Below are 22,710 nucleotides of genomic sequence, written 5' to 3'. Positions count from 1 at the left end.
AGCGGATTAAGCGCACATGGTGCAAAGCACAAGGACCCGCGTAAGGATCACGATTTGAGCCACCGGCTCCCCACGTGCAGGGGGGGGTCACTTCACAAGCGGTGAAGCAGGTCTGCAGGTGTCTATCTTTCTCTCCCCCTCTGTCTTCCCCTCCTCTCTCCATTTCTTTCTGTCCTATCCAACAACAATGACATCAATAAGAACTACAACAATAAAACAACAATGGCAACAAAAGGGAGTAAATAAGTATTTTTTTTAAATAAGCGGGGAGTCAGGCGGTAGCGCAGTGGGTTGTGTGCACGTGGCACAAAGCAAAAGGACGGGTGTAAGGATCCCGGTTGGAGCCCCCCCTCCCCCCCCAATGCAGGGGAGTCGCTTAGTAGGCAGTGAAGCAGGTCTGCAGATGTCTGTCTTTCCTCCTCTCTGTCTTCACCTCCTCTCTCCATTTCTCTCTGTCCTATCCAACAACGATGACATTGGTAACAACAATAATAACTACAACAATAAAACAAGGGCAACAAAAGAAAATAAATAAATATAAAAAATAAATAAACGATAAAACAACGTTTTTTAATTAAATACTAGATAAATTTATTTCTTAAGGGGTAAAGGACTCCTCTTTAAAATTTTTCTTTTCAGAAAAGAATTAAATTTAGTAAATAACCCACTATGCCATACAGCACAGAGGTCTTTGTTTTTAACCAGAGAACTGCTCAACTCTGATATATGAAGGTGCTGGAGATTGAACCTGGGACCTCTCAAGCGTAAGGCATGAAAGTCTTTTGCAGAGCCACTATGCTATGTCCCCACAAAGAACAGATTGATAATTCTCAGGGTGAAGGCATCACACCCAAGGCTAATTATGCAAGAGATAGTTGAAATTGATCCAGTGAGTTGCAGGATGATAATAGGCACACTTGTGTCCTCTGCCTCACAATTTACCAGGGAACAAGATGGAGGCAAAAAGGAGCTGAAGAAAGACTATGTGCAGCTCCTCCCCAGGAGCACAAGTTATTCCAAAACAATGATTCTGGGTTCCAGCCCCTGGCACGTGACCATCCCCTGGCCCTCCCATCCTCTTTTGCAAACAATACCTGAGTTTAGAAACCGTTCCCAAGTCTCTAGTTCATCTATCAAAAGCAGCAAACTGTACACAACTGTAGAACATGCCAGAAACTACAAGATGGGTTCGTGCTGTCTGTGCTTTCTACAACAGGCCTGTCCATAAATATAGTTTCAATAGTCAAACTCACATTGAGACAATCCCCTGCAACAAGAAACAACTATGTGATGTGCTACCCTAAAAAGAAATAGTACTGGAGTTGGGCGGTGGCATAGTGGGTTAAGGGCAGGTGATTAAGCGCAGTTGGAGCAAAGTGCAAGGACCAGTGTAAGGATCCGGCTTCTAGACGCTGGCTCCGCACCTGCCTGGGAGTCATTTAGGAGGTGGTGAAGCAAGTCTGCAAGTGTCTATCTTTCTCTCCCCCTTTCTGTTTTCCCCTCCTCTCTCCATTTCTCTCTGTCCTATCCAACAACGACATCAATAACAACAACAATAATAACTACAACAATAAAAAACAAGGGTAACAAAAGTGAAAATAAATAAATTTTTAAAAATTTTTTAAAAAGAGAGTTCTTGCAACCTATTAAAGGGAGAAACAAATCCAGAGTTAAACTGTATTGGTTGGGGGAATGTTAAAAACGAGTATTTATCTCCTTTATTAAATAGCCTTGCTCTGATTCAAGATCTGACTTAGAGGGTGAATTGTTTTAAGATTTATTTTTATTTTTTAATATATTTTGTTTATTTATTCTTAATACAAGAAAGATAAAGAGACCAGAGCACTGCTCAGTTCTGCTTGTGGTGTGGTACTGGGGACTGAATTTAGGAGCTCAGAGGCCCAGATGTGAAACCATTTGCATGACCATTATGCTGTCTCTCTAACCCTATTTTACTTATTTCATATGCGGGAGTTTCACAGGAGGGAAGCCTAAAGCAAGTGCTGTGCACTTGGAGCCTCAGCCATGCAAGTCCCAAGCTCTACCAGCTGAGGTCTTTCCTCTATCGCTCAAATGTGTCTTAGCAGCAGAAAATAAAAGGGAACACTGCCAAGCGTGACCCCAGAGCAGTCAGGCCACCAGCCCGAGTCGGTGAATGGGTCAGGGGTTCCTTCCTGCCGGGTGCAGCAGATCTAACAGACATTGGCTGGCAAACCTTGACTGGTCGTTAATGTCTCCGTCCCAGGTCAGCACCGTCCTCCAATATCGCTCATGCACTTTTAGTTCACCAACAAAATCGTGCAAAAGGTGCACGTCGGTCCCGCTTTGTCAACTGAGGGCTCTGGAGCCTTTGCAAATGATTACTTGATTAATTCTATTGTCGCTTTTTTTTTTGGTGGGGAGATGTTAGAAATGGAGCTGCTGCACTGGGGTGCCAATCCCCAACGCTCGTACTGTGTCTCTCATTCCCCCAACCTCTTCCCCGCCCGTTTATACTCCTCGCAAAACAGGACGCCCGTCCCAAGGTCCAGCTCCACAAGTGCACAGGGAACTGCCGCCCCGTCGGTCCCAGTGACCCCCTTCGGGCCCGAACAATGGTTTTCTACGAGGGAAGCAAAGTTCGGCGCGCTCCCGAAGCCAAGCGGGGTTCGACCGGGGGCCGCACTGGGTCCGAGGCCGCAAGGCACCGCCCCCTCCCGCGAGAAGCTGGCACTCCAAACCGGTCCCCGCGCGCGGGACCACGACCCAGGTACCAGGCGCCGCCCGCCACCAACAATACGCGTCCCGCCCCCTCGCGCTCATTGACCGCGTTTATGTGTATCCCCTCCCTCTCACGCTTATTGGTAGATTCAGGCGGGGGGTCGAGGACGGGGCGGGGAGGGGCGGGGCGGGAGCGTGGACGGGGCGGGGCGGGCGGCTACGGTGCGGGTGCGCGTGCGCGTGCGCGGGGCGGGCCGGCGCGGGGCGGGGGCGGTGCTTTGTGTGCGGCGGTGGCGGCGGCTGCTACAGGACGCCAAGGAGAGCGGGCGCGGGCGGCAGTATGGAGGAGCTGAGCAGCGTGGGCGAGCAGGTCTTCGCGGCCGAGTGCATCCTGAGCAAGCGGCTGCGCAAGGTGCGTGCGGTACAGCCCTCGCCCCCGACCGCCCGCCCACCCTCCGCTCCGGCTCACGCGCGCCTTCTTTCACGCAGGGCAAGCTAGAATACCTGGTCAAGTGGCGCGGCTGGTCCTCCAAGTGAGTACCCCCACGCGGCGCCGCCCGCCGCCGGGCCCGCATCCCCGGGGCGGTGGCGCGGGGATTTCGGTGCACCGCGCGCGCGCGGGAAGTTCCCGGGCTGGGCGGGGGGCGGGGGCGGCTCTTTGTTTACGAGCCCGCGGGGTGCGGGACCGAGCGCCCCCCAAGACCGCGGCCCGCGCCCATTTGTTGCACGTGCCCCGCCTCCCAGCCCTGGACTCGGGGCCCCCTGCTCGCCCATCTCTGTAACCTGAGCTTCCCATTGATGAACGTGGGACTCTAGGTTGTTCGATGTTTGTTCCTCCCCCCCCTTATTCTCTCTCTCTCAAAGGAAGGGAGGGGGGTTTGCATCCCCCGGAAAGGGCTCTGTTTACATGCAAGGGCAGCCCCCGATTTCCCTTTCTCCCCAGATCCCCACTCTGCCACATTGTTCTCGCCCCTGGACTGCCCCCCCACCCCCAGTCCTGGACGAGCCTTCCCGCCCCTCGCTGGCTCCTGGCCAGGCTTTGGGGGCGTCCCTCCCTGCGAGTTCCCTTTTCGTAAAGAGTGTTTTTCTCCGGGACACGCCGGCACGGCCCTCCCAAGGCGGCGAGTGTTAATTGGGGGGTTCAGGCGGCGCGTTCCTGAGGGCCCTGGAGACCTGTTGGACGCCACCGGCGCCCCCCAGTGCCCTGCCATCAGCCCCTGCCAGAGCACCCTTGGGACTCCGCTCTGCCAGGGCTTCACAGTACAGCCTTCCGCTTTTCCAGACACAACAGCTGGGAGCCAGAGGAAAACATCTTGGACCCGAGACTGCTCCTGGCCTTCCAGAAGAAGTGAGCAAGTTGGGAAAGGTTGTGTTTGGGGGGCAGGGGAAGAGTCCAGTATGTAGAGCAGGTGCTGATTCTTGGGGGTCCTGGGCTGGGGGTTGGTGTAGACCAGCCCTTCCTCTGCCCCTCTTGCCGTGGCCATGTAAAGATGGATCTTCTCAGTGCCTTGTCAAAGGCCCTGGCTCCACAGCCTTTTGTAAGTATCACTGACCCTGAGCTCACTTAGAATGCCTGAGCACTCCCCTGGAACAAGGATTTGGCCTTCCCAACCCGTTTAAGGCTGCCCTGGAGCAAGAGAAAGCTCAGAGAGGGAGCTTGGACACACAGCACAGAGCTGTTCAAATGCTGGAGTGATAGCCCTGAAGAGCATTCCAGGTTTCTTTTTTTCTTTTTAATTTTTTTAAAATACTTATTCCCTTTTGTTGCCCTTGTTTTATTGTTGTAGTTATTATTGTTGATGATGTCGTTGTTGGATAAGACAGAAATGGAGAGGGGAGGGGAAGAGAGAAGGGGAAAGACCTGCTTCACCACTTGTGAAGCAACTCCCCTGCAGGTGGAGAGCCGGGGGCTCGAACCCAGATACTTACGCTGGTCCTTCTGCTTTGCACCACCTGCACTTAACCTGCTGCGCTACTACCTGACTCCTGCAATCCTGGTTTCTAAACTGTGAAGTTGATGGTACCAAGTGAGCACCCTGTGGCACCCTTGTTAGTCTCAGGAGCCAAATTTGCTTCTGTAATTCAAGGTGTTGTTGCTATTTTTATGTGGCAGGCGTGGGTTAACAGAGGCCTGCTTGGGCTGTCAAGAAAAGGAATAGTGAAAGAGTCCTGGGTCGAGTCACCCCAGTCCAGCCAGCCTCCATGTAGCTTGCCTCTTTCTGGCCACTGGACTGTGCCCTGCTTTCTCCACTAGAGTGATGCTGGGAGCCTTTTGGGAGGTATTGAGCTCCATTACAAGCAGATCTTGGGAAGCTCCACCTGTTGCACCATCTGCTGGTGGGCACTGGTACCTCTCCCTGCAGGAAGCTGCCCCACACCATTTTGTGTCCCTGGCTTTGTCTGTGGCTACAGAACCTGGAGTTAGCACACATTTGAGGTACAGACAGCTGCAGGGTTTGGGGTAACTGTGGAGGAGACCCTTGAGGTACCCCTGACCTTCCAGGCCCCTATGGAGTGTGTTTACTTGTTTTAATCACCAGGTATAACCTCTTTCCCAGAGTGATCAAGCTTTCTCTGGGGGGACTAGACACCATAGCCCCCAGAGAGCTGATGACAGGTGACCTGTGTGTGTGTGGGGGGGGGGTGGCTGTGAGTCCCTGTCATTCCACTCACCCATCTATCAAAAGTTTCCTTAGTCTGAGACCTGAAAGGCATTAGAAGATGGGGTAGGGGTCAGGCAGTGGCACACTCAATTTAAGCACACATAGTACTAAGCACAAGAAACTGGGTTCGAGGCCTCTCCTCATCTGCAGGGGGACGATTCACAAACTGTGAAACAGATCTGCAGGTGTCTCTTTGTCTCCACCTCCCCTCCCCTCTCAATTTGCCTTATCCAATAAAATGGAAAAAATGGTGGTCCAGGAGGTGGCTCAGTGGCTAAAGCACTAGACTCTCAAGCATTAGATCCTGAGTTCAATCCCTGGCAGCACATATGCCAGAATGATGTCTGGTTCTTTCTCATTAATAAATAAATAAAATATTTAAATGGAAAAAATGGCCTCCAGGAGCAGTGGATTCCTAGTGCCAGCACCAAGCCCCAGCGATAACCCTGTAGGCAAACAAAAGAGAGGGAGAGGTGGCTAATAGAAGATGGGGTTGGGGGCATGAACTGGGGCACTAATTCCAGACAAGATAATGCAAGTTGTACCCAAGCTCTTGCCCACCCTCCAGGGATTTAAGCACCCACAGCTGGAGGTTGGGGAACAGGGACAGTCTGTGTGACCACGGGCTTTATTTATTTTTAACTAGAGCACTGCTCAGCTCTGGCTTATGGTGGTATGGAGGGGTTGAACCTGGGACTTTGGAGCTTCATGCATGAGAGTCTTTACATAATCATTATGCTACCCTCCGTCTCTTGCCCTGGGCTCTTCCTGGTAGAGGTAGTCTGCCATTCCCACTTGGAGGTTCCATGTTGGGTTGGGCAATGAAGGATGGAGAACTACCCATTTCCAGGCTCTGCTGGGTTTTTTTTAGCCATCCTTGTAGCCCAGTATATATGGAATGAGTGGCCATAAGGTGTTACCCAAGCTTGGGGGGGGGGGCTGAGGCTGCCCACCTTGTTCTCAGTAGCAAGATGTGTTTTTGCAGTGAGCCTAGTAGTGAGTTGCCACAGAAAAGGTGTGTGTTTGTGTTAACCATGGAGCTCCTTGTGGGTGGGAAAGAGGGCTTCCCATGCTAACCTATGCTTGTCTTCAGGGAACACGAGAAGGAGGCACAGAACCGGAAGAGGGGCAAGCGGCCAAGGGGCAGGCCAAGAAAGCACACGGTAATGTCTACCTGTAGCCGACACTCTAAGCTCCAGGTGGGTGGCTGCTGACCACAGCCTCCCTCAGGCAGGCACTGAGCAAGGTGGCCAGGCTTGCAGGCAGACCTGGCTCTCCCTGTCCTTCTTGCTGCCACTCTGAGCCTTAGCCAGCGAGGTCGCCCTGTCCTTGGGCATCTGCATCGCAAGGTTACTTTTTCTCATTCCTGGGGCTTGCAGGGAGCAGAAAGGACCAGGAAGCTTGTGAGGGGAGGGGTGCCCAGAGTTGGCCAGGGTGCTTATCTCACTAGGTCAGACCCAGTCAGGATCAAGCAGCACAAGTGACCTCAGCAGGGATCACCCATGGATCCAAGGCACCTTCTATCCAGAAGTACAGAGGAGATTGATTTATTAATGAGAAAGACTGAGACCCAGAATATAACTTTGGCAAATGTAGTGCTTAGTATCAGACTCGGGGCCTAACACTGCTTTATCCATGGCACCACCTTCTAGATTGTGACACTCTTTATAAAGCTTTTTTGAAATGTTAACCCACTGGTTGACACAGGGACCTGCGAAACTGGAGGTTGCACTTCCAGAGGATCATGAGGAGCTAGTGGTGCATTTTCCTGCCTACATGTCCCAAGATAGAGGGAGTCAGAGTTGGGGAAAGGGAAGGTTGCTTCATCTCAAACCACAGAGCACTGTACTCACCACTTTTTTTTTTTTTTTTTGGTCTATTGGTTTGTTAGTGATTTAATAATGGTCTACAAGATAACGGCTCCATGCCCAACACCAAAGTTCAGTGCCCCCAGCCCTAATGATAACCACAGTAGTTCCCAAAGACAGGTTGGCTACTTTTCTTTTTCCTTATAGTAGTTTACATATTCTGCACATAAAGAACTATCCAGTAGTTGTCTTTAATTTCCTTGTTTATCTTATTCAGCATAGTCACCTTCAGTTCCATCTGTTTTGTCCCAGAAAATAGAATATTTTCTTTTTGGGAGCCGGACAGTGCACCGGGTTAAGCTCACATGGCGGAAAGCACACAGACCAGCATCAGGATCGTGGTTCGAACCCCCAGCTCCCCATGTGCAGGGGGTTTGCTTCACAGGCTATGGAGCAGGTCTGCAGGTGTCTTTCTCTCCCCCTCTGTCTTCCCCTCCTCTCTCAGTTTCTCTCCTATCCAACAATGATAGCTGTAACTACAATGATGATAAACAACAAGGACAACAAAAGGGGAAAAATAAAAGGAATATTGTCTTTTTTAATTTCAGAGTAGTGGTATTATTTGTTTTTTATTATTGTTGTCACCAGGGTTGTTGATGGGACTTGGTGTCAGCACTACAGAACCAGCACTCCTGGCAGCCATTTTTTTTCTGGGGGTTTTTTTTTGTTTGTTTCTCTCTGTATTTTACTTGTTAGGACAGAGAGAAACAAAACAAACAGGCAAACAAAATTTCTCTCTGTCCTAACAAAATACAGAGAGAAATTGAGGGGATGGGGAAATAGGAAGAGCGACACCTGCAGACTTCCTTAGCTACTAGTGAAACATACCCCTGCAAGTGGGGAGTGGAGGCTCAAACCCTAATCCTTGTACTTGGCAATATGTGCATTCAATGGGGTGCACCATTGCCTGGCCCCTCTAATAGTATTTCCTGGGGTATATATCCCATAACTTTTTAATTTTTATTTATTTCCCTTTTGTTGCCCTTGTTTTTTTATTGTTGTTATTGATGTTGTCGTTGTTAAATAGGACAGAGAAATGGAGAGAGGATGGGAAGACAGAGGGGGAGAGAAAGATAGGCACCTGCATACCTGCTTCACCGCCTGTGAAGTGACTCCCCTGCAGGTGGGGAGCCAGGGGTTTGAACCGAGATCCTTTCGCCGGTCCTTGTGCTTCATGCGCTTATTTTAACACTGTGCTACCGCCTGACTTACACCCCATAACTTCTTTGTCAGTGGATGGGCATTTAGGCTGCTTCCATATTTTGGCTACTGTGAATAATATAGCTGTGAACATGAAGGTGTGTATGTCCTTTAAATTAGTGTTTTTTTGTGTCTTTCTGATAGATGTGTAATACACAACCTTGTGAGAGATGATGGGCCGATGTGCTACTCACATTCCCCTGGAGTTGCTGGCTCAGGAACTCAGAGCTAGGACCTGCATCCTCTGGAGCCTTGAAGAATCTGGGGTGTGAGGGCATCTTAACTTTAATCACCCTGAATTCGTTTTAGAAACACCATGGCTCTTGTCTCATTCTACTCTGACTCTGCATTTCCTGGAGCCCATGAGAACCTTTTTTCATGCACTGTAGAGGCCCTGCTTATTGACACACCAGCTTCACACCTGCATTTTCCTCAGACCATTCTCCCTGGGACTCCTCAATTTTAAATCTTAAGAATACCACTTTTGGCTCTTAAGTGGTACCAGCTGATTCCTAGCTGCTCTGGTCTAGGAGTCAGGACGACACACTTTGGAGAGGTGTGTTCAAACCTGGCTCCCCACTGGGGGTGGTGACACCCTGTTCTTTGCTTTTCCAGGAAGCTGATGCTCCCTCCAAATCCAAATCCAGCAGCTCCTCCTCCTCCTCCACATCTTCCTCCTCTTCCTCAGATGAAGAAGATGACAGTGATTTGGACGCTAAGCGGGGACCCCGGGGCCGGGAGACCCATCCCTTGCCTCAGAAGAAGGCCCAGATCTTGGTGGCCAAGCCCGAACTGAAGGACCCCATCCGGAAGAAGCGGGGCCGCAAGCCCCTGCCCCCAGAGCAGAAGGCAGCCCGGAGGCCTGTGAGCCTGGCCAAGGTGCTAAAGGCTGGGCGCAAGGACCTGGGCACCCCCACCAACAAACTGCCATCCCCACTCAGTGCCCCAGTGGCCGGCCTGGCTGCCCTGAAGGCTCACGCCAAGGAGGCCTGCGGGGGGCCCAGCTCCATCGCCACCCCGGAAAACCTGGCCAGCCTGATGAAGGGCATGACAGGCAGCCCCAGCCGGGGCGGTATCAGCTGGCAGAGCTCCATTGTACACTACATGAACCGCATGAGCCAGAGCCAGGCCCAGGCCGCCAGCCGCCTGGCACTCAAGGCCCAGGCTGCTGGCAAGTGTGGCCTGGGGCTCAACCTCAAGGTGAGGACACAGAAGGGGGAGTTGGGGTTGAGTGCCCCTGGGAGCAAGGTCCCAAAGGCCCCCAGCAGTGGGTCTGGGGATCTGAAGTTGGGAGGCACTGGGGCACCCCCACACATCCACAGCAGCACCAAGCTCCCCCAACCTGTAGCCTCCCAGGAGCTGAGTCTCCAAGTCCTGAACTTACAGAGTGTCAAGAATGGCACACCCAACCTAGGCATGGCCGCCCGCCACACCACTACCACCAAGGGAGCATCTGTTACCAACCCCCCAGCCGGGAAGGGGCCTGGGGGTGGGCTGGCAGGGGGCAGTGCAGCCAGCGGTCCCAACCACAGCAAGAGTGAGAAACTGGCCTCCAGAGCAGCTGTACCACCTGCCCCCACAGGCAAGCGGGACAGTATGAAAGGTGCCACGGCCTCTGGTGGGCAGGAGGGCCACCTGGACCCTGGAGAGGTCCACAAGGTGGCCATGCTATCCGAGATGAGCACAGGTGAGGAGAACAGCAGCTCCGACTCGGACCCTGACTCAGCCTCCCTGCCCAGCGGCCAGCAGAACCTGTCGGTGTCGGTGCAGACTAGCCAGGACTGGAAGCCCACTCGCAGCCTCATTGAGCACGTCTTTGTCACTGATGTCACTGCCAACCTCATAACAGTCACTGTGAAGGAGTCACCGACCAGTGTGGGCTTCTTCAACCTGAGACATTACTGAGATGCCCCCCCCCCACCCTCCCAAACATTCTAGGGACCTGGAGGCATTGTCCTTGCTCCTACCTCTCAGGCCTTCACTCTGCTTCCCCAGTGCACTTAAGGAAATCTGGAGGTGAGGCCACCAGACTGTCACCACCCAAGCAGGTGTCTCCAGCATGGTGTTTGGACAGGCCTGGCCAGTAGTGACACTGGTCAGATGCCCTTAAGACTTCCCAGTAGTCCCCCTGACACAGCCTAATTAGCTCTTCCCACCCAGGAGAGGGAGAAAAGTGAGTGGGGAGTATTCCTGTCGGGATGGGAAGGACACCCTGAAGAGGCAAGTTTGGGTGCTATTTATCCCTGCTTTGGGTAATAACCTGTCCCCTCCAAATATTGAGTGTCCGGCTGGCTGGGAAGAGGACTTGCCCCAGAATCACTTAGCCTCAAGCACCTCTGCACAGTAGTGGGACTTGGGGGGGCCAGGGAGGGGCTCCCACTGCCTTCTTGCTGCCCACATGGATGGGAACTGCCTCATTTTTGGCCACTGACCCACCCAAAAGTGGGGAGTATGCCCACTGCCTGGTATTGCTTTCTGGCCCTATGGGGGTGCTGGCTGCAAGTTCTACCAGGTGGACAGATATACCCCATCCCTGACAATCCCCCCACCTTTGGGGGTTTCATGCCTCTGCTCTTTCCCAGATGAAAAGCAGCACCCCAGTATGCTATACCATTGGAGAAGCTGGACAGTCTGAGCTGCCCAGGTGGGGGACTGGGAGCCGCCTTCTGGGGTTCTTGCCCACATGGGAGCAGCAGTCATTTGAGACTTTGATGCCAAAAATTGGGGGGAGGGGGCTGAATCCAGCAGAGATGGATTCAGGCCCCACACCTGGATTGTGGGAGAAAGCCCCCAGCCTCTTAACCTCCACGCCAAAAAGGAAGACAGCTTTTGTGTAGCCAAATTGATTTCAGTAGTGTGCCTTTGTGGAGTGGGAGACCTGTCCAGGAGATGGGGGGGGGGGGGAGTGTCTGCTCTGGGGCAGCGTATGAGTCTGCATCTGGACAAACCAGGAAGGTTGGTGGGCCCCACATCAGCAGGCAGGAAAGAAAAGCAAAGTCCCTAACCCCCTTCTGCCCCAGGAGATGGGTTCTGGCATCAGCCTCCTATCCCCCTAAATAGGGCCTCTGGATATAACATCTCCTGGGCTGTTCCCTCCCTACTAGGCACAGAGATGCCTTAGAGACAGACTTCTAGCATGCCCCACTCCCCACATGGTGCCTTTTCTACTTACTAGCTACTGCCATCCCAAAGTTTAAAGCCACCAACCCCATTGTCCAGGCCATTTTGCCTTCTTGCCTTGTCACACTTTGTGCTTGGTGCTTGTGGCTCTGAGTGAGCCAGTATCTTCAGGCATGCGTGCGAGCACCTTTGCTGAGGGCTCCCATCAGATGCCCTATCAGTCATGTTCACCAGTAGAATTAATAACCCTTTCACTTGCTGCTATGTGCATGCTTGTCACAGCCCTTGGCCACCTGAGGTGACATAGCTGTCCCTTAATCCTGCAGCTTCATCTGTAATCTCCGCCTGTGAGCGGGACACTTTCCACACACCAGCCTACTCTCAGAGGTTTGGGCATATTTATATCTATTATTTGGTACAAGAAAAAAAAGTCCCTTGTTTTGGTTACACTCAGAATTTCTGATCTGGACCAGAAAGGACATATGAAATGAAGGACTCTCATTTGCATTCAGATCAGTGCTGACCACTGACTTGATTTTTTTTGTTTGTTTGTTTTTCTATTTACCAGAGCACTGCTCAGCTCTGGCTTATGGTGGTGCGGGGGATTGAACCTGGGACTTCAGAGCCTCGGGCATGAAAGTCTTTGCATTAACTGTTATGCTATTTATCCCCGCCTGATTTAATTAAAAAAATGATATAACCACTCCTAATTGCTTTAAGTTATGACTGTTGGCTTTTCCTTGAGAGAACAAAACTGGATAGTATGTTCTTGGCCTGGGAAACTTAAGATTGTTGGAGACAGGACAGCAACCCAGCCCTCTATTCTAGTCAGTAAAGTTTTTTCCCTCAGGAAGGCCATTGTGATTGGGGGAAGGAGAGTTGCTGGGTGAGTAGATAGGTTGTGCAAGTGCATCTAGAGATTCTCTGGGTTTTCTAGTATTTTTGAAAAACTAACAGTGATAGATTGCAGCTTTGTTTTTTAGGCTGATGTTAATTTATTTTGCAGGGGTTGACAACAAATGGTATCAGAAAATTGGTTTTCTTTGTTAATTCAGTACAACAATAAATATTTTCTTTAACTTGCTGGCATAATGTGTCTCCCCTCTTACAGAAGCAAAACCCTTCTCTGGACTTAATTGTAGAGGGGGGCAGAAATGAGGCTTTGGGAAAGACTTCTTTTATGGGTTGCAGAAAAAAATATTTATGTAAGCCCAGCAATGGGGTTGGTGTTAAGAGTGAGTTCCTGGGAGTCGGGCAGTAGCGCAGTGAGTTAAGTGCAGTAAGGATCCCTGTTTGAGCCCCTGGATCCCCACCTGCAGGAGAGTCACTTCATAAGCGATGAAGCAGGTCTGCAGGTGTCTGTCTTTCTCCCTCTGTCTTCCCCTCCTCTCCATTTCTCTCTGTCCTATCCAACAGCGACAACATCAGTAACTACAACAATAAAACAAGGGCAACAAAAGGGAATAAATAAAAAGTGAGTTCCTACAGCTTGCAGTTCACAAAGAAGGTGATCTGGAACCCCTGGAGATACTAGGCAACAAGACAACTATTGGGGTTGGGGACTGGGCACTGACACACCTGGTAATTACCAGGGTTCAAGCACTCTGCCCATGGGGGGGAGGTTTGAGCAGTGCTTCAGATGTCTCTCCCTCTCCTCCCATCTCAACTTGTCTCTTCAAAAAAAAGGGCTAGCCACTAGGAATAGTACCAAACCCCAGGCTTTAAAAAAAAAAAAAAAAAGACTATTTTGGTTGTCACAATACCATGGTGAGTGGCATGATGACATAGAAGCAAATGACAATGTAGATTTAAACACACCAAGTCCCCCATATGGTAACACTTTGCCCTGACATAGCTATAAAATGCTGAGGAGGTGTTTGCAAACACTAGAGTTGAAAGTCCAAGGAGCTACTCTCCCAGGCTCACAGGGGAGGTTTGCTTATCACAGTCTTCCTAGTACCCACACATCCCAGCAGTTTATTCTTCAATCTCAACCCTGGGAGAATCCTCTGCCTTTGAAGTGAGAAACAGTGCCTACAAGTTAAGAATCACCAGTGGGAAAGCTACGTGGGGCAGAGGCCAGAATGTTTTCAGTTCAGGAGGCTCCAACTCCAAGCAACTGGCAACTTGCAGGCCAACCAGTCTGGAGGAGGAAGGGGCAGCCGCTATGGGAGCAGCAACAAAGGGTGGGGAGGCCAGGCGGGGATAGGCTGGCAAGGCTGAGCCCACGCTGCCCCTGGTTGCTAGCCAGGCTTTGGGGAAGCTCCTAGTTACTGTGTCATGGGACACCCCTTCCTTTCTTAGTTCCTGTACTGCAGGGTGTTTTCCTAGAAAGGGTTACCTGCTTTGCCGGTCGCTACTAGGACGCAGCCGGGCTCTGAGAGGCTGTCTGGCCCCCTGGATGGTCCGCCCCCTGCGGTTCCAGCGCACCTGATAGCAGGCGGGGAGCAGAGTGGGGCCCCATGGGGCCTGCTCTGGAGTGCTTTGAGGTGATGGGGGTGAGGCGCCCCAGACAGGTTCCCAGCGCCCCAGGGAGAGACGCCCGAGGGCCAAGGCCACAGCCTCTAGAGGGCGCGCGCGCTCCGCAATTGGGGTGGCTGCGGGGCAGGGTGCTGTGGCCGCCAGGGAAACACTCCCCACCCCCCGGGAATCCCCCTGCCCGCTGCACAGCCCTTGCCCTGAATACTCTGGGCAGCCCCCAGAGGCCTCGTTTCTGGAAGGTTCTCTCCTCAGGCCCAGGCTGGAAGCTTGAATCCCACTAAGCCCTAGGCTGCCCCGAAGGTCCAGGACCTAGAGAACTCTGAGGGGAGAAGTCTGGGCAGGAGTCCCCCCCAAATGCTGGGGCAGACCTCCTCCTGCCCACAGCAAGGGCCTCTCCACTAGGGGTGGTGCTGTAAGCACTGAAATATCAGGAAAATTGGTACAAACACCATCCTACTGCAGGAACTAGGAGTCCAGTTTCATGGGCGGTGACACCATAGCAGATTCCTCAAACAGGGAACCTACTTATTGAACCCCTGGTCCCTCTGAGGTAGTTGATGACCCACTAAACTGGAAAATTGAACAGACTTTTCCCCCACTCCCTCATCCCGCCCCCAAGACTGAGCTACTGCACTGCTCATAACCCAGGAATGGGCTCCCATACAAATGGCTGTCAGCTTGAAGCCCCACCACATGCAGAGACCCTATTCCACCCCCATTCTGCTGAGGCATATTGGTGGGGGGCACATCAGGACACTGTAAGCCACTATCCCACAAGGTGAGGTGCTAGGCCATAGCTCCCTCCTAGGGCCCTCCCACATACATTGTGGAAATGAGAGAGTTCCACTAAAGCCTGGCTTTAGTGGAGCTTGGTTAAGGGCAGGAGGTTTGCACCCCTCCTTCCCCCCCTGTGACAGGGCACCTGGACTCCTTATCCTCAGGGCCACATGTGAGGGGGCAGGGAATGGGGTGGGCCTGGGTTTCTCACAGTGGTCACTTTGGGGATACCGAGCATCTCTGTAGCTCCTCTATAGTGGCTTCACAGCCCTGCCCCCAGGGTGCATTGGTATACCCCCAGACTTGCCAAGTTGGGGGCTCTGTACCCCAAAACATAGAAGATGAAGAGCTGGGGAGAGGGCTCAGGGTTTCACTAATCACAGCTGACTCTGTGCTGGCTCCAGCAATCAGTTGCCTAGCAATGCCCAGGACTCAACTCCTCAATCAACAGGCGCCAGGCCATTTGGGGGGGGGGGGGGGCAGTGCCACCAAGGCACTGCAGTGGGCCTCCAACACCCCTAGACCAGGCCTCCAGGAATTCTGGTGTCTGGTGTAGGGGTGGGGCATGTGGTGGAGACCCTGCCAAAGGAAAGGGGAGCCCAGACACTACACATACCCCTCCAGCTCCTCTGACCCCATATTCTGCTGGGGTCGCAGGGAAAATATCCAAAGCAGGTGAGGAAAGTCATGACCTGGGAGCCCGCTCCGTCCCTATATAACTCAGATACCCCAGGTGTAGCTCCCCAGTAGGGAAAGGGCCTTCCAAGGTAGAATCTTCCAGAAGGAAAGGGCCAGGGTAGAATAAAACCAGACACAGCTCTATTTACAAAGCATATATTTAAACAGGTAAAAAGCGGAACTTGATACAGACAGACATTCACGACCGCCGAAGATAGGTACTGAAGCTTCACTCTCAAGCCTGGGCAGAGATCAACTGGAGATTTGTACAAATCTTAGCATGAAAGAAACCCAACAGCACACAGGTGGACTACACCCACCTCTTAGGTCTGCACTGCCAAGAGCAAGCCAAGGAGACATACAGTGATAGACAGAACAGGAGCGGTCAAGGAAGGTTGGAGGGGAGGGACAGCCCTCTCTCCCACTGGAGGGGAGGAAAGGAATGGGGCAGTCAGGTAAAAAGACACATCCACTCACTCAGTAGCAGAGCTGTCCCTCTGCTGACATGTCATCTGAAAACAGCGTCGACAGTAACTACACAGTCAGTGAATGTGAACAGTGCTTTATACAAAGTTTAAAATACCAGCTTTACAAATGTGAGTTGATAAAAAAAAAAAAAATCCCTCTCCAGCGATTGGAGGCAAGGACACAGGGTATTGTTTCCTGCTTTCCTTCCTCTCTTTAAAGGCAAGAAAGGCTGCAGGCAGGAGGAGGCTGGGAAGCAGGAGCTGGGGATACTAGAAGTCAGAGGAGGAGGTGGGAGACCCAATCAATAGGTGCCCACCCTACCCCCCCTAGAGAAGCACCCACCAGCTTGCCTGGCTCCCCTAGCCTGGGCCTCCTCTGAGCCCTCCTGGCCCAGCAGATTTGCTGCCCCTGTAACTCCAGCAGGGAGGGAGGCTGCAGACTGACCTCAGGAGGGACAGGTAGGGAGTACTGATTTGTGCTTTTAAGCTCAAAGAGGGGTGCTGGAAGCTCTCTCACTGAACAGTGGGGACCTGCTGGGGTGTCCTGCCTCCCTCTCTGGCCTGCCTGCCCTGCTCCAGCTCTCCCACTGGGCGCCCTCCCTCTTTGGCTGAGAGAACACTCCATGGGATTAAAAAGGCCTATAAGTCATAGGCCTTTTTGTCTTTGGGGGAAGTGAGTAGGAAAGGGGAGCATGGAGGGGACAAAAAGAGGCAGATATTGGGGTGCACTTTCTTGAATTAAGCTATCCCCCTCCCGTCCTTCCCCAGCCATGGAGCTCAGGGTGCGAGTCCCATCTGCCTCCTTCCCCCGCAGCACAGACCCTTTGGGGTATCCCCAGATGGGGGGGAGGGGCTTGGGTGCAAGGCCCTCTTCTTCCAGGCTGACCCAGTGGCCAACCCTCCCCAAGGGAGAGTCTGAGCAGCTCCTCCTGGAGGAGAACTAGAGGGGAGGGGACTCTTCTCCTATGCAAAGCACCAGCCTACTCCCAGCCCCCACCCCCAAACACTTTTCTAGTAAAACACCACTGTCTTCAGCCCTGGGCATGGACAGGCCAGCCTCCCGATTTATCCGGGCATTTCGGGAATGTAAACAGATTTTGCAGGGTTGCTTCTCTTGCTAAGAACAGGAATTGGGACTTTACCCACAGGACACCACACACTCTGCTAGCTGGATAACAACAAGCAACTCCCCTAAAGTGCATTTCCTGCTTGTGGTCCTGGGGGAATGAGGAGGGTGTTGAACCAGAACACCTGCAACTTTCACCTTCTACATCACACACACCCAAAATTATTTGAGTCAATACTCCCCCTTAACAGACTTTAAAAATAAAAAAAAGGAAACCAGACCAACCCACCCCCTTTTTCCCCTGGTGATTGGGGTGCCTTTTTTGTTGGCCCAATGGGCCAATGGAAAGAGCAAAGCCTTTCAGTCCAGGGCCTGGGTCTTGCGGAGGAGCTGCTGGAAAGGGGCCAGAGGAGTAGGTGGGGACCTGCATCACTCTCTCCAGCCACCCTCTTGGGCCCAGGCCCCAGGCAGACTGGGGGTGCACAAAAGGACCCCTCCTGCCTGTGCCGATCTAACCCACACTGACTCTTTCTCTCCTTGTTTAAATAAAAGAAATTCAAGAGTTGAAATATATATATTTAGATTTTTCTTAAATAACATATTTACATCTAATAGAAAATATAACTCTAGAGATAATCTTTCCAACCAAAACTGGGATGGGGTGGGGGCCAGAGGACGGAGGAGGAGGGATGAAAGGGGCCAGGGATGTGAAGTGGCAGGATCTGGACCAGCTCTAACTGCATCTCCCAGACCCCCCCCCCAAAGAAATAAAAAAGACAACGCCCACACTGCACACCCACTCTCTCCTGCTTTCCTGTCCTGTGGTCACCTGCCCAACACCTCATCTTTTTTCCTTAAAGAAACCTTGGTCCGTGTTACTCTCCTTAATGGTAACGGTCAAAAAGTTTGAGGTCACATCAGTGACCACCACCTTCTCCAGGTTGGTAAGGGAAGGGCTCCAGGACTCTTCTTCTGGGTCCCCCAGGATCCTGGCCACTGGGATTCTGGCGATGAGGGAGGGTCTGCCCCCCTGGGCTCCCATGTCCTGGTATAAATTGCCCACAGAGCCAGGGGTGCCTGAGCCATGCCGAACCCGGGCTCCCCCAGGGTCCAGGGTGCCCTGCCCTTTGGCCTCCAGGAAGGCAGCCCTGTGCTTGATGAGTCGGGCTGGAAAAGTGTCCACTGCCATCTTGCCTGTGGCCTCAACTGGGACAGGGCTAGCCAGGCCGCACTGTACCAGGTCCGAATCCTGCCTGCGGGCCAGCTGAATCACACTGTGGCCAGCAGGGAACTTTCCTGGCCCAGAAGAGGTGTCGTCCAGCTTCCTACCCTTGAGGTACTCTCCCAGGCCATCAGTGGCTTCTCCCAGAGGTCTCTGCGAGGGGTCCAGGAGCTCCTTTCGGGGTTTGGGGCCTCGTTTCTTGGAGCTGTCACCCGGAGAACTGGGTTTGTCATCAGCACGGCTGCTGAGCCGCTCTCGCTCCCTTTCTCGTTCCCTCTCTCGCTCCCTCTCTCGCTCCCGAGGGGGTTCCACCCGGCAGGTGCTGTTGGTGCTGGTGCTGCTGCTCCCCGGTGGGGACAGACCCATGTTCCCCATGTTCCGGAGGCCCTCCCTTGCCCGGGATGTGGAGGCCAGATCCTGGGGGGAGCGGCCTGGGTAGGGGATCCGGATGCCCCGAGCAGAGTCGCTGCGGAACTCATAGGTTTTGGCCTTTGCCTTGGCCTGGGCCTGCAGGAGAGAAGGCAGGTTCAACAGTGGAGTGGGGCGAGGGGGCTGCCCAATGACAAGGAACCCTCTGTCAACCCAGGCCTCCCCAAGCCACCCTCCAAGATGAGGAGATTTCATTGTGGCTAGAGGTGGGGCTTAGAGGAGGCTGTCTGTGGGGGAAGTGATAAAGGATTGGTCTGCAAGCAGTCATTTGCAGCAAGCTCTTCTTAGCTTTGGGTATCTGTCTACTTGAGACCTTGGAGGAGGAGATAAAGGAATCTTCCTTACGCTAGACCCCTCCCCCCTTGTCAAAGTGACAGGACGCCCCTTGTCTCTGTCACTGACCTGGTTCCCAAACCCCCAAGCCCTCCCCAACCCCCTACAAGCTGACAAACCCAGGCTGCACCCCACCCTGGAGGCCCAACCTCCTTACCTTCAGGAGGAAGGTTTTAGGCTTGGGTCCTCGCTTTTTTGGGCCATAGAGTTCCATCTCTCGTTCCCTGGAGAAAAGGGGAAGGGAGAAAGAGGGGAGGAGCAAGGGTAAAGAAACGAAGTGGGACCCCAGCGCAGCCCCTGCAGAGAAGCCCCTTGCTGTTCCCAAGTGCAATGCCTAGGCTGGGGAGGGCCTGTACCTTTCCTCAAAGGCCGCCAGCAGCCTCGCATCCAGGATGTTCTCCTCGGGCTCCCAGGTGCTGTATCTAGAGGAAACCAGGGAGAAGTAGGTGTCATGCTTGTGAGCAGGGAAACAGCAGCAGCTCTCTATGTGTGTGCCTGTGTGTAACTTTTCTTGTGGCATTGTACTGCATTTCAACAGAGAAAGGAGAAAAGAGGAAGAAAGGAACCTCCCGAATAACAGCCTGGGGCTGAGGATAGCAAATAACCTACTTACTTCTGCGACCAGCCCTTCCATTTCACGAGGTATTCCATACGTCCCTGCAGATGCAAAGGGGGTGTGTGTGTGTGTGTGCAGGGTGAGAGATGTATGACGAAGACACAAGAAATTACATGCAAAAAATGCACCAAATAAATGCACGAAAGCCGACTGCAAAAGGCACGCACCCGCCGCATCCCCCCCTGCACGAAAGGCTGCACAAAGTACATGCACCGGCATTCCTTCCCCCACCCCACCCCGCCCCCCACCCATGCAATCTGTGCAGCGCTGCAAGGAAAGCACCCATGCTCAGAGCTGCCGCCGCCGCGGACGCTGCTGGGACCTGGGGGAAGGGAAGCTGGGCTGCAGCAGGGGGAGGGAAGCCGAGCCAGGAGGCGAGGGCTCGGCCGGGCCTCAGCCCAAGGCTCAGGGGCACCTACTTTCCGGATGCGGCGCTTCAGGAGGGCCTCGGCCGCGAACACCCGCTCCCCCACCGCCGAGAGCTCCATGTTGACTAGCTGCTTCCCCCTCGGCCGCTTCCAGGAGCAGAAAAGCAGCAGCCAGCGCACGACAGACCATAATACTCTGCCGCTGACGTCAGCTCTCCTCCCCCCGCCCCGCTTGGCTCCCCTTGCCCCGCCCGCCCCGCCCCCTCCCCTCCCCCCCTTCCTCCCGCCCCACGTGTTGCTAACGACGTTGCTAGAGCCAGGCTGCCAGGGCCCGCGGCCGCGCGCGCCGATTGGACGATCCTGGCCACGCCCCATCCCTCCGCCCCCGCGTTGCTACGTGACTCGCGTTCCGATCGCCAAGGGGCGGAGTCTAGAGCCCAAGCGCTGGAGGTGGGGGCCGCCGGAAGTGACGTGTTGGAGGACGGTCCCGGCCGCTGTCACTCTGCGGGCCCGGCCGAGGGGGGCCAGTCCACGAGCCCAGTGTCCCCGCCGGGTCCCTCCTCCGCCGCTAGGGTGGGGTGGTCCTCGGTGGCGGGCACGCCTGGCGGCCACCGCCGGGACCTCCACTGAGGGTCAGGAGGTGCTGCCCCGGCAGATCCCGGCCGCCCCATCCCCACCGCCGCGGCCCTCCCCTCCCCGCGCTACCCTTCCCCCCGCGCCATAATGCACAGGTGCGGGGAGTCGCGCCCGAACCCCTGAGACGGCGCGCCCCCGCCCGGACTCTGCGCGCCCACCGCGGCCTGCTTGCCCGCCCCTCAGTCTCCATGGCAACGGCCGCCCGGTTGCGGGCGAGTGAGCGCGCTGAGCGCCACCCGGTGGGGGCGGGCCCGACGGAGCACCCCCGACGGGGCGCCCCTAGCCCCCCAGGCCGCCTCCTCTGCCCCGCTGTTCACTTGGGGCCCCCCTCCCCGGCCAGAAGCGGGGGGAAGGCAAGCGAGCCAGCAAGTCCCCCGCGAGATGGGCAGCGGCTGGCTGCAGGGCGCTGCTCGGGACCCTCCCCAGAAAATGCAGGGGGCCCCTTTTTCGATCCTGGCCTCGCTCCCAAACTATGCCAGGTGGGGACTAGACGGGCAGCTCCAGCTCTCCGGTCGTTAAGTCTTCAGGAACTGCGACAGGGCACCCCGTCATCCCCGGGACCCGCCGACAGCGACGTCCTCAATCATAAAAAGTCATTCCTAGTAACAAATGGTTTCGTTGGCCTGTGCCAGCGATACAGCTGTTTCTGTTTAAGCTTAAATACTTTGCAACAGTTTGGGCAGTAAAAATAAAGTCAGCCTCAGCCGCCTGTAAGTGTCTGGTTTCCCCGCCCAGAGACAGCCCACCCTCCGCCCCACGGGGTCGCTCTGCGCCTCCGCCCCCGCCGGCAGCCCAGGATGGCGGGGACCCGGCCTGCCTGCAGCCCCGCTCGGTCCGCTCCCTTCCCCGCACACAGACGCCCACCCCTCACACGCCCTCCGGCCCCAGAAAGGAAGGAAGGGAGAAACAAGAAAAAGAAAAGCGGCAGTTTGCCTTCAGGGTTTCTGGAGCGGGGTCCTCAAGAGTGGTGTTTGGGTTCCTGTAGGTAGCATGGCAAGGCATGCAGAGCCCAATAGTTTCAGTTTCACACAGCAAAAGTTGGCTCTTCAAGTTAGGTCTTTCCTTTTTCTTCCTCTTCCCTCTCCTTTCTTTTCTGCTGTCCTCTTTTCTGCTCTCCCTCTCTCTTCTTTGCTCAAATGTTTCCAAAGCTCAGGTTTGGGGTGGGGGTGGGACAGAGGTCCTTCCTCATGCTACCCCTGTCGTCCCCCACCAAGAGCATTTAATCACTTTTTTTTCCTGCTTCCTACTGAATATTTTCCCATCGGGGCCGAAATCGCTGTTTCTGAACAAATCCCTGGCTAGTGAGGTGCCAGGGTCTGCGGCAGCGGCAAGGACTCCTTCTACAGAGCTCACAGCGCATGGGGGGCACTCTATCCCCAAGCTGACTCTCTGACGCAGTCGGGCAGGAGCCCAACAGCCTAAGAATGAGCAGACCCCCACCCCACCATGGCGCTGGGGAGTCTCAACCCCGCCCCCATCACCTGCTTTTTTTGGTGAGGAGGGTTTCAGAAAATGTGACACGGGGAGCCTCCACTCCCTGGTAGTGCAGAGGAGAATAAGTGAGTTTGTAGGCAGGTTGACCCAGAGCTGGGCACCTGAGGCCATCAAGAAGAGGTCTGTCTGTGCCCAGACAGAACACTGGGGCATCATTCCTGCCCAATACCCACTGACTTTCCAAATTACTCAGCAGGTGGGCACGGTCTCAAAAAACCACTGTTTAGCACAAAGCTTTATGCTACAGACTTCCATTCCTGAGGCTGAGGTTCCAGGTTCAAGTCCCCGTCCAGAGGTACCAGGAGCCAGAGAGCTGTGCCTTGCAAAAGATGCCAGGGGTACCCTGCTTCCCCTGTTCCTGATTTTTTCAGCTGATTCTTTCCTGTATCCTATTCTCTCCTTTAAGATCAGAGCCTAGCTTTTCCCACGTGCACCTCCAGGGAATAAACAATGTTTTAAAGGACAAGCCCCCTGGGCTGTCATCTCCCACAACTTTGCTACAGTCCCTGCAGCAGCTGGCAGGTTTGAGTGCGCTGCCTCTGCAGTAAATAAGGTAACTGCTTCCTATTACTTTAGCCCCATATGGCTGCAA

General features: G+C 54.0%; 2 protein-coding genes across 3 annotated transcripts; one reads left to right on the top strand and one right to left on the bottom strand.

Moving 5' to 3' along the window:
* The first annotated feature begins 2,967 nt into the window (after positions 1-2,967).
* CBX2 (chromobox 2) lies at positions 2,968-12,630 on the top strand. 2 transcript variants are annotated; one of them, XM_016192523.2, is made up of 5 exons: positions 2,968-3,112; positions 3,190-3,233; positions 3,983-4,048; positions 6,457-6,526; positions 9,047-12,630. In XM_016192523.2, exons 1-5 carry the CDS (start codon positions 3,041-3,043, stop codon positions 10,334-10,336), a joined length of 1,542 nt encoding a protein of 513 aa, XP_016048009.1. In that variant the 5' UTR covers positions 2,968-3,040; the 3' UTR covers positions 10,337-12,630. The 2 variants fall into 2 exon arrangements, with proteins under 2 accessions (XP_016048009.1, XP_060027845.1); XM_060171862.1 differs by lacking the exons at positions 2,968-3,112; positions 3,190-3,233 and adding an exon at positions 8,576-8,697.
* A 4,949-nt stretch (positions 12,631-17,579) lies between these two features.
* CBX8 (chromobox 8) lies at positions 17,580-20,209 on the bottom strand. The gene is made up of 5 exons (XM_007532961.3): positions 20,040-20,209; positions 19,618-19,661; positions 19,361-19,426; positions 19,162-19,228; positions 17,580-18,749 (listed from the first exon to the last, which is right to left on the bottom strand). Exons 1-5 carry the CDS (start codon positions 20,106-20,108, stop codon positions 17,862-17,864), a joined length of 1,134 nt encoding a protein of 377 aa, XP_007533023.1. The 5' UTR covers positions 20,109-20,209; the 3' UTR covers positions 17,580-17,861.
* Positions 20,210-22,710: the final 2,501 nt, after the last annotated feature.

This window comes from Erinaceus europaeus, chromosome 14 (assembly GCF_950295315.1).
Source record: "Erinaceus europaeus chromosome 14, mEriEur2.1, whole genome shotgun sequence".
NCBI lineage: Eukaryota > Metazoa > Chordata > Mammalia > Eulipotyphla > Erinaceidae > Erinaceus > Erinaceus europaeus.
Note: the sequence above shows the minus strand (reverse complement) of the source record. Positions and strands in the feature narration are given on the sequence as shown.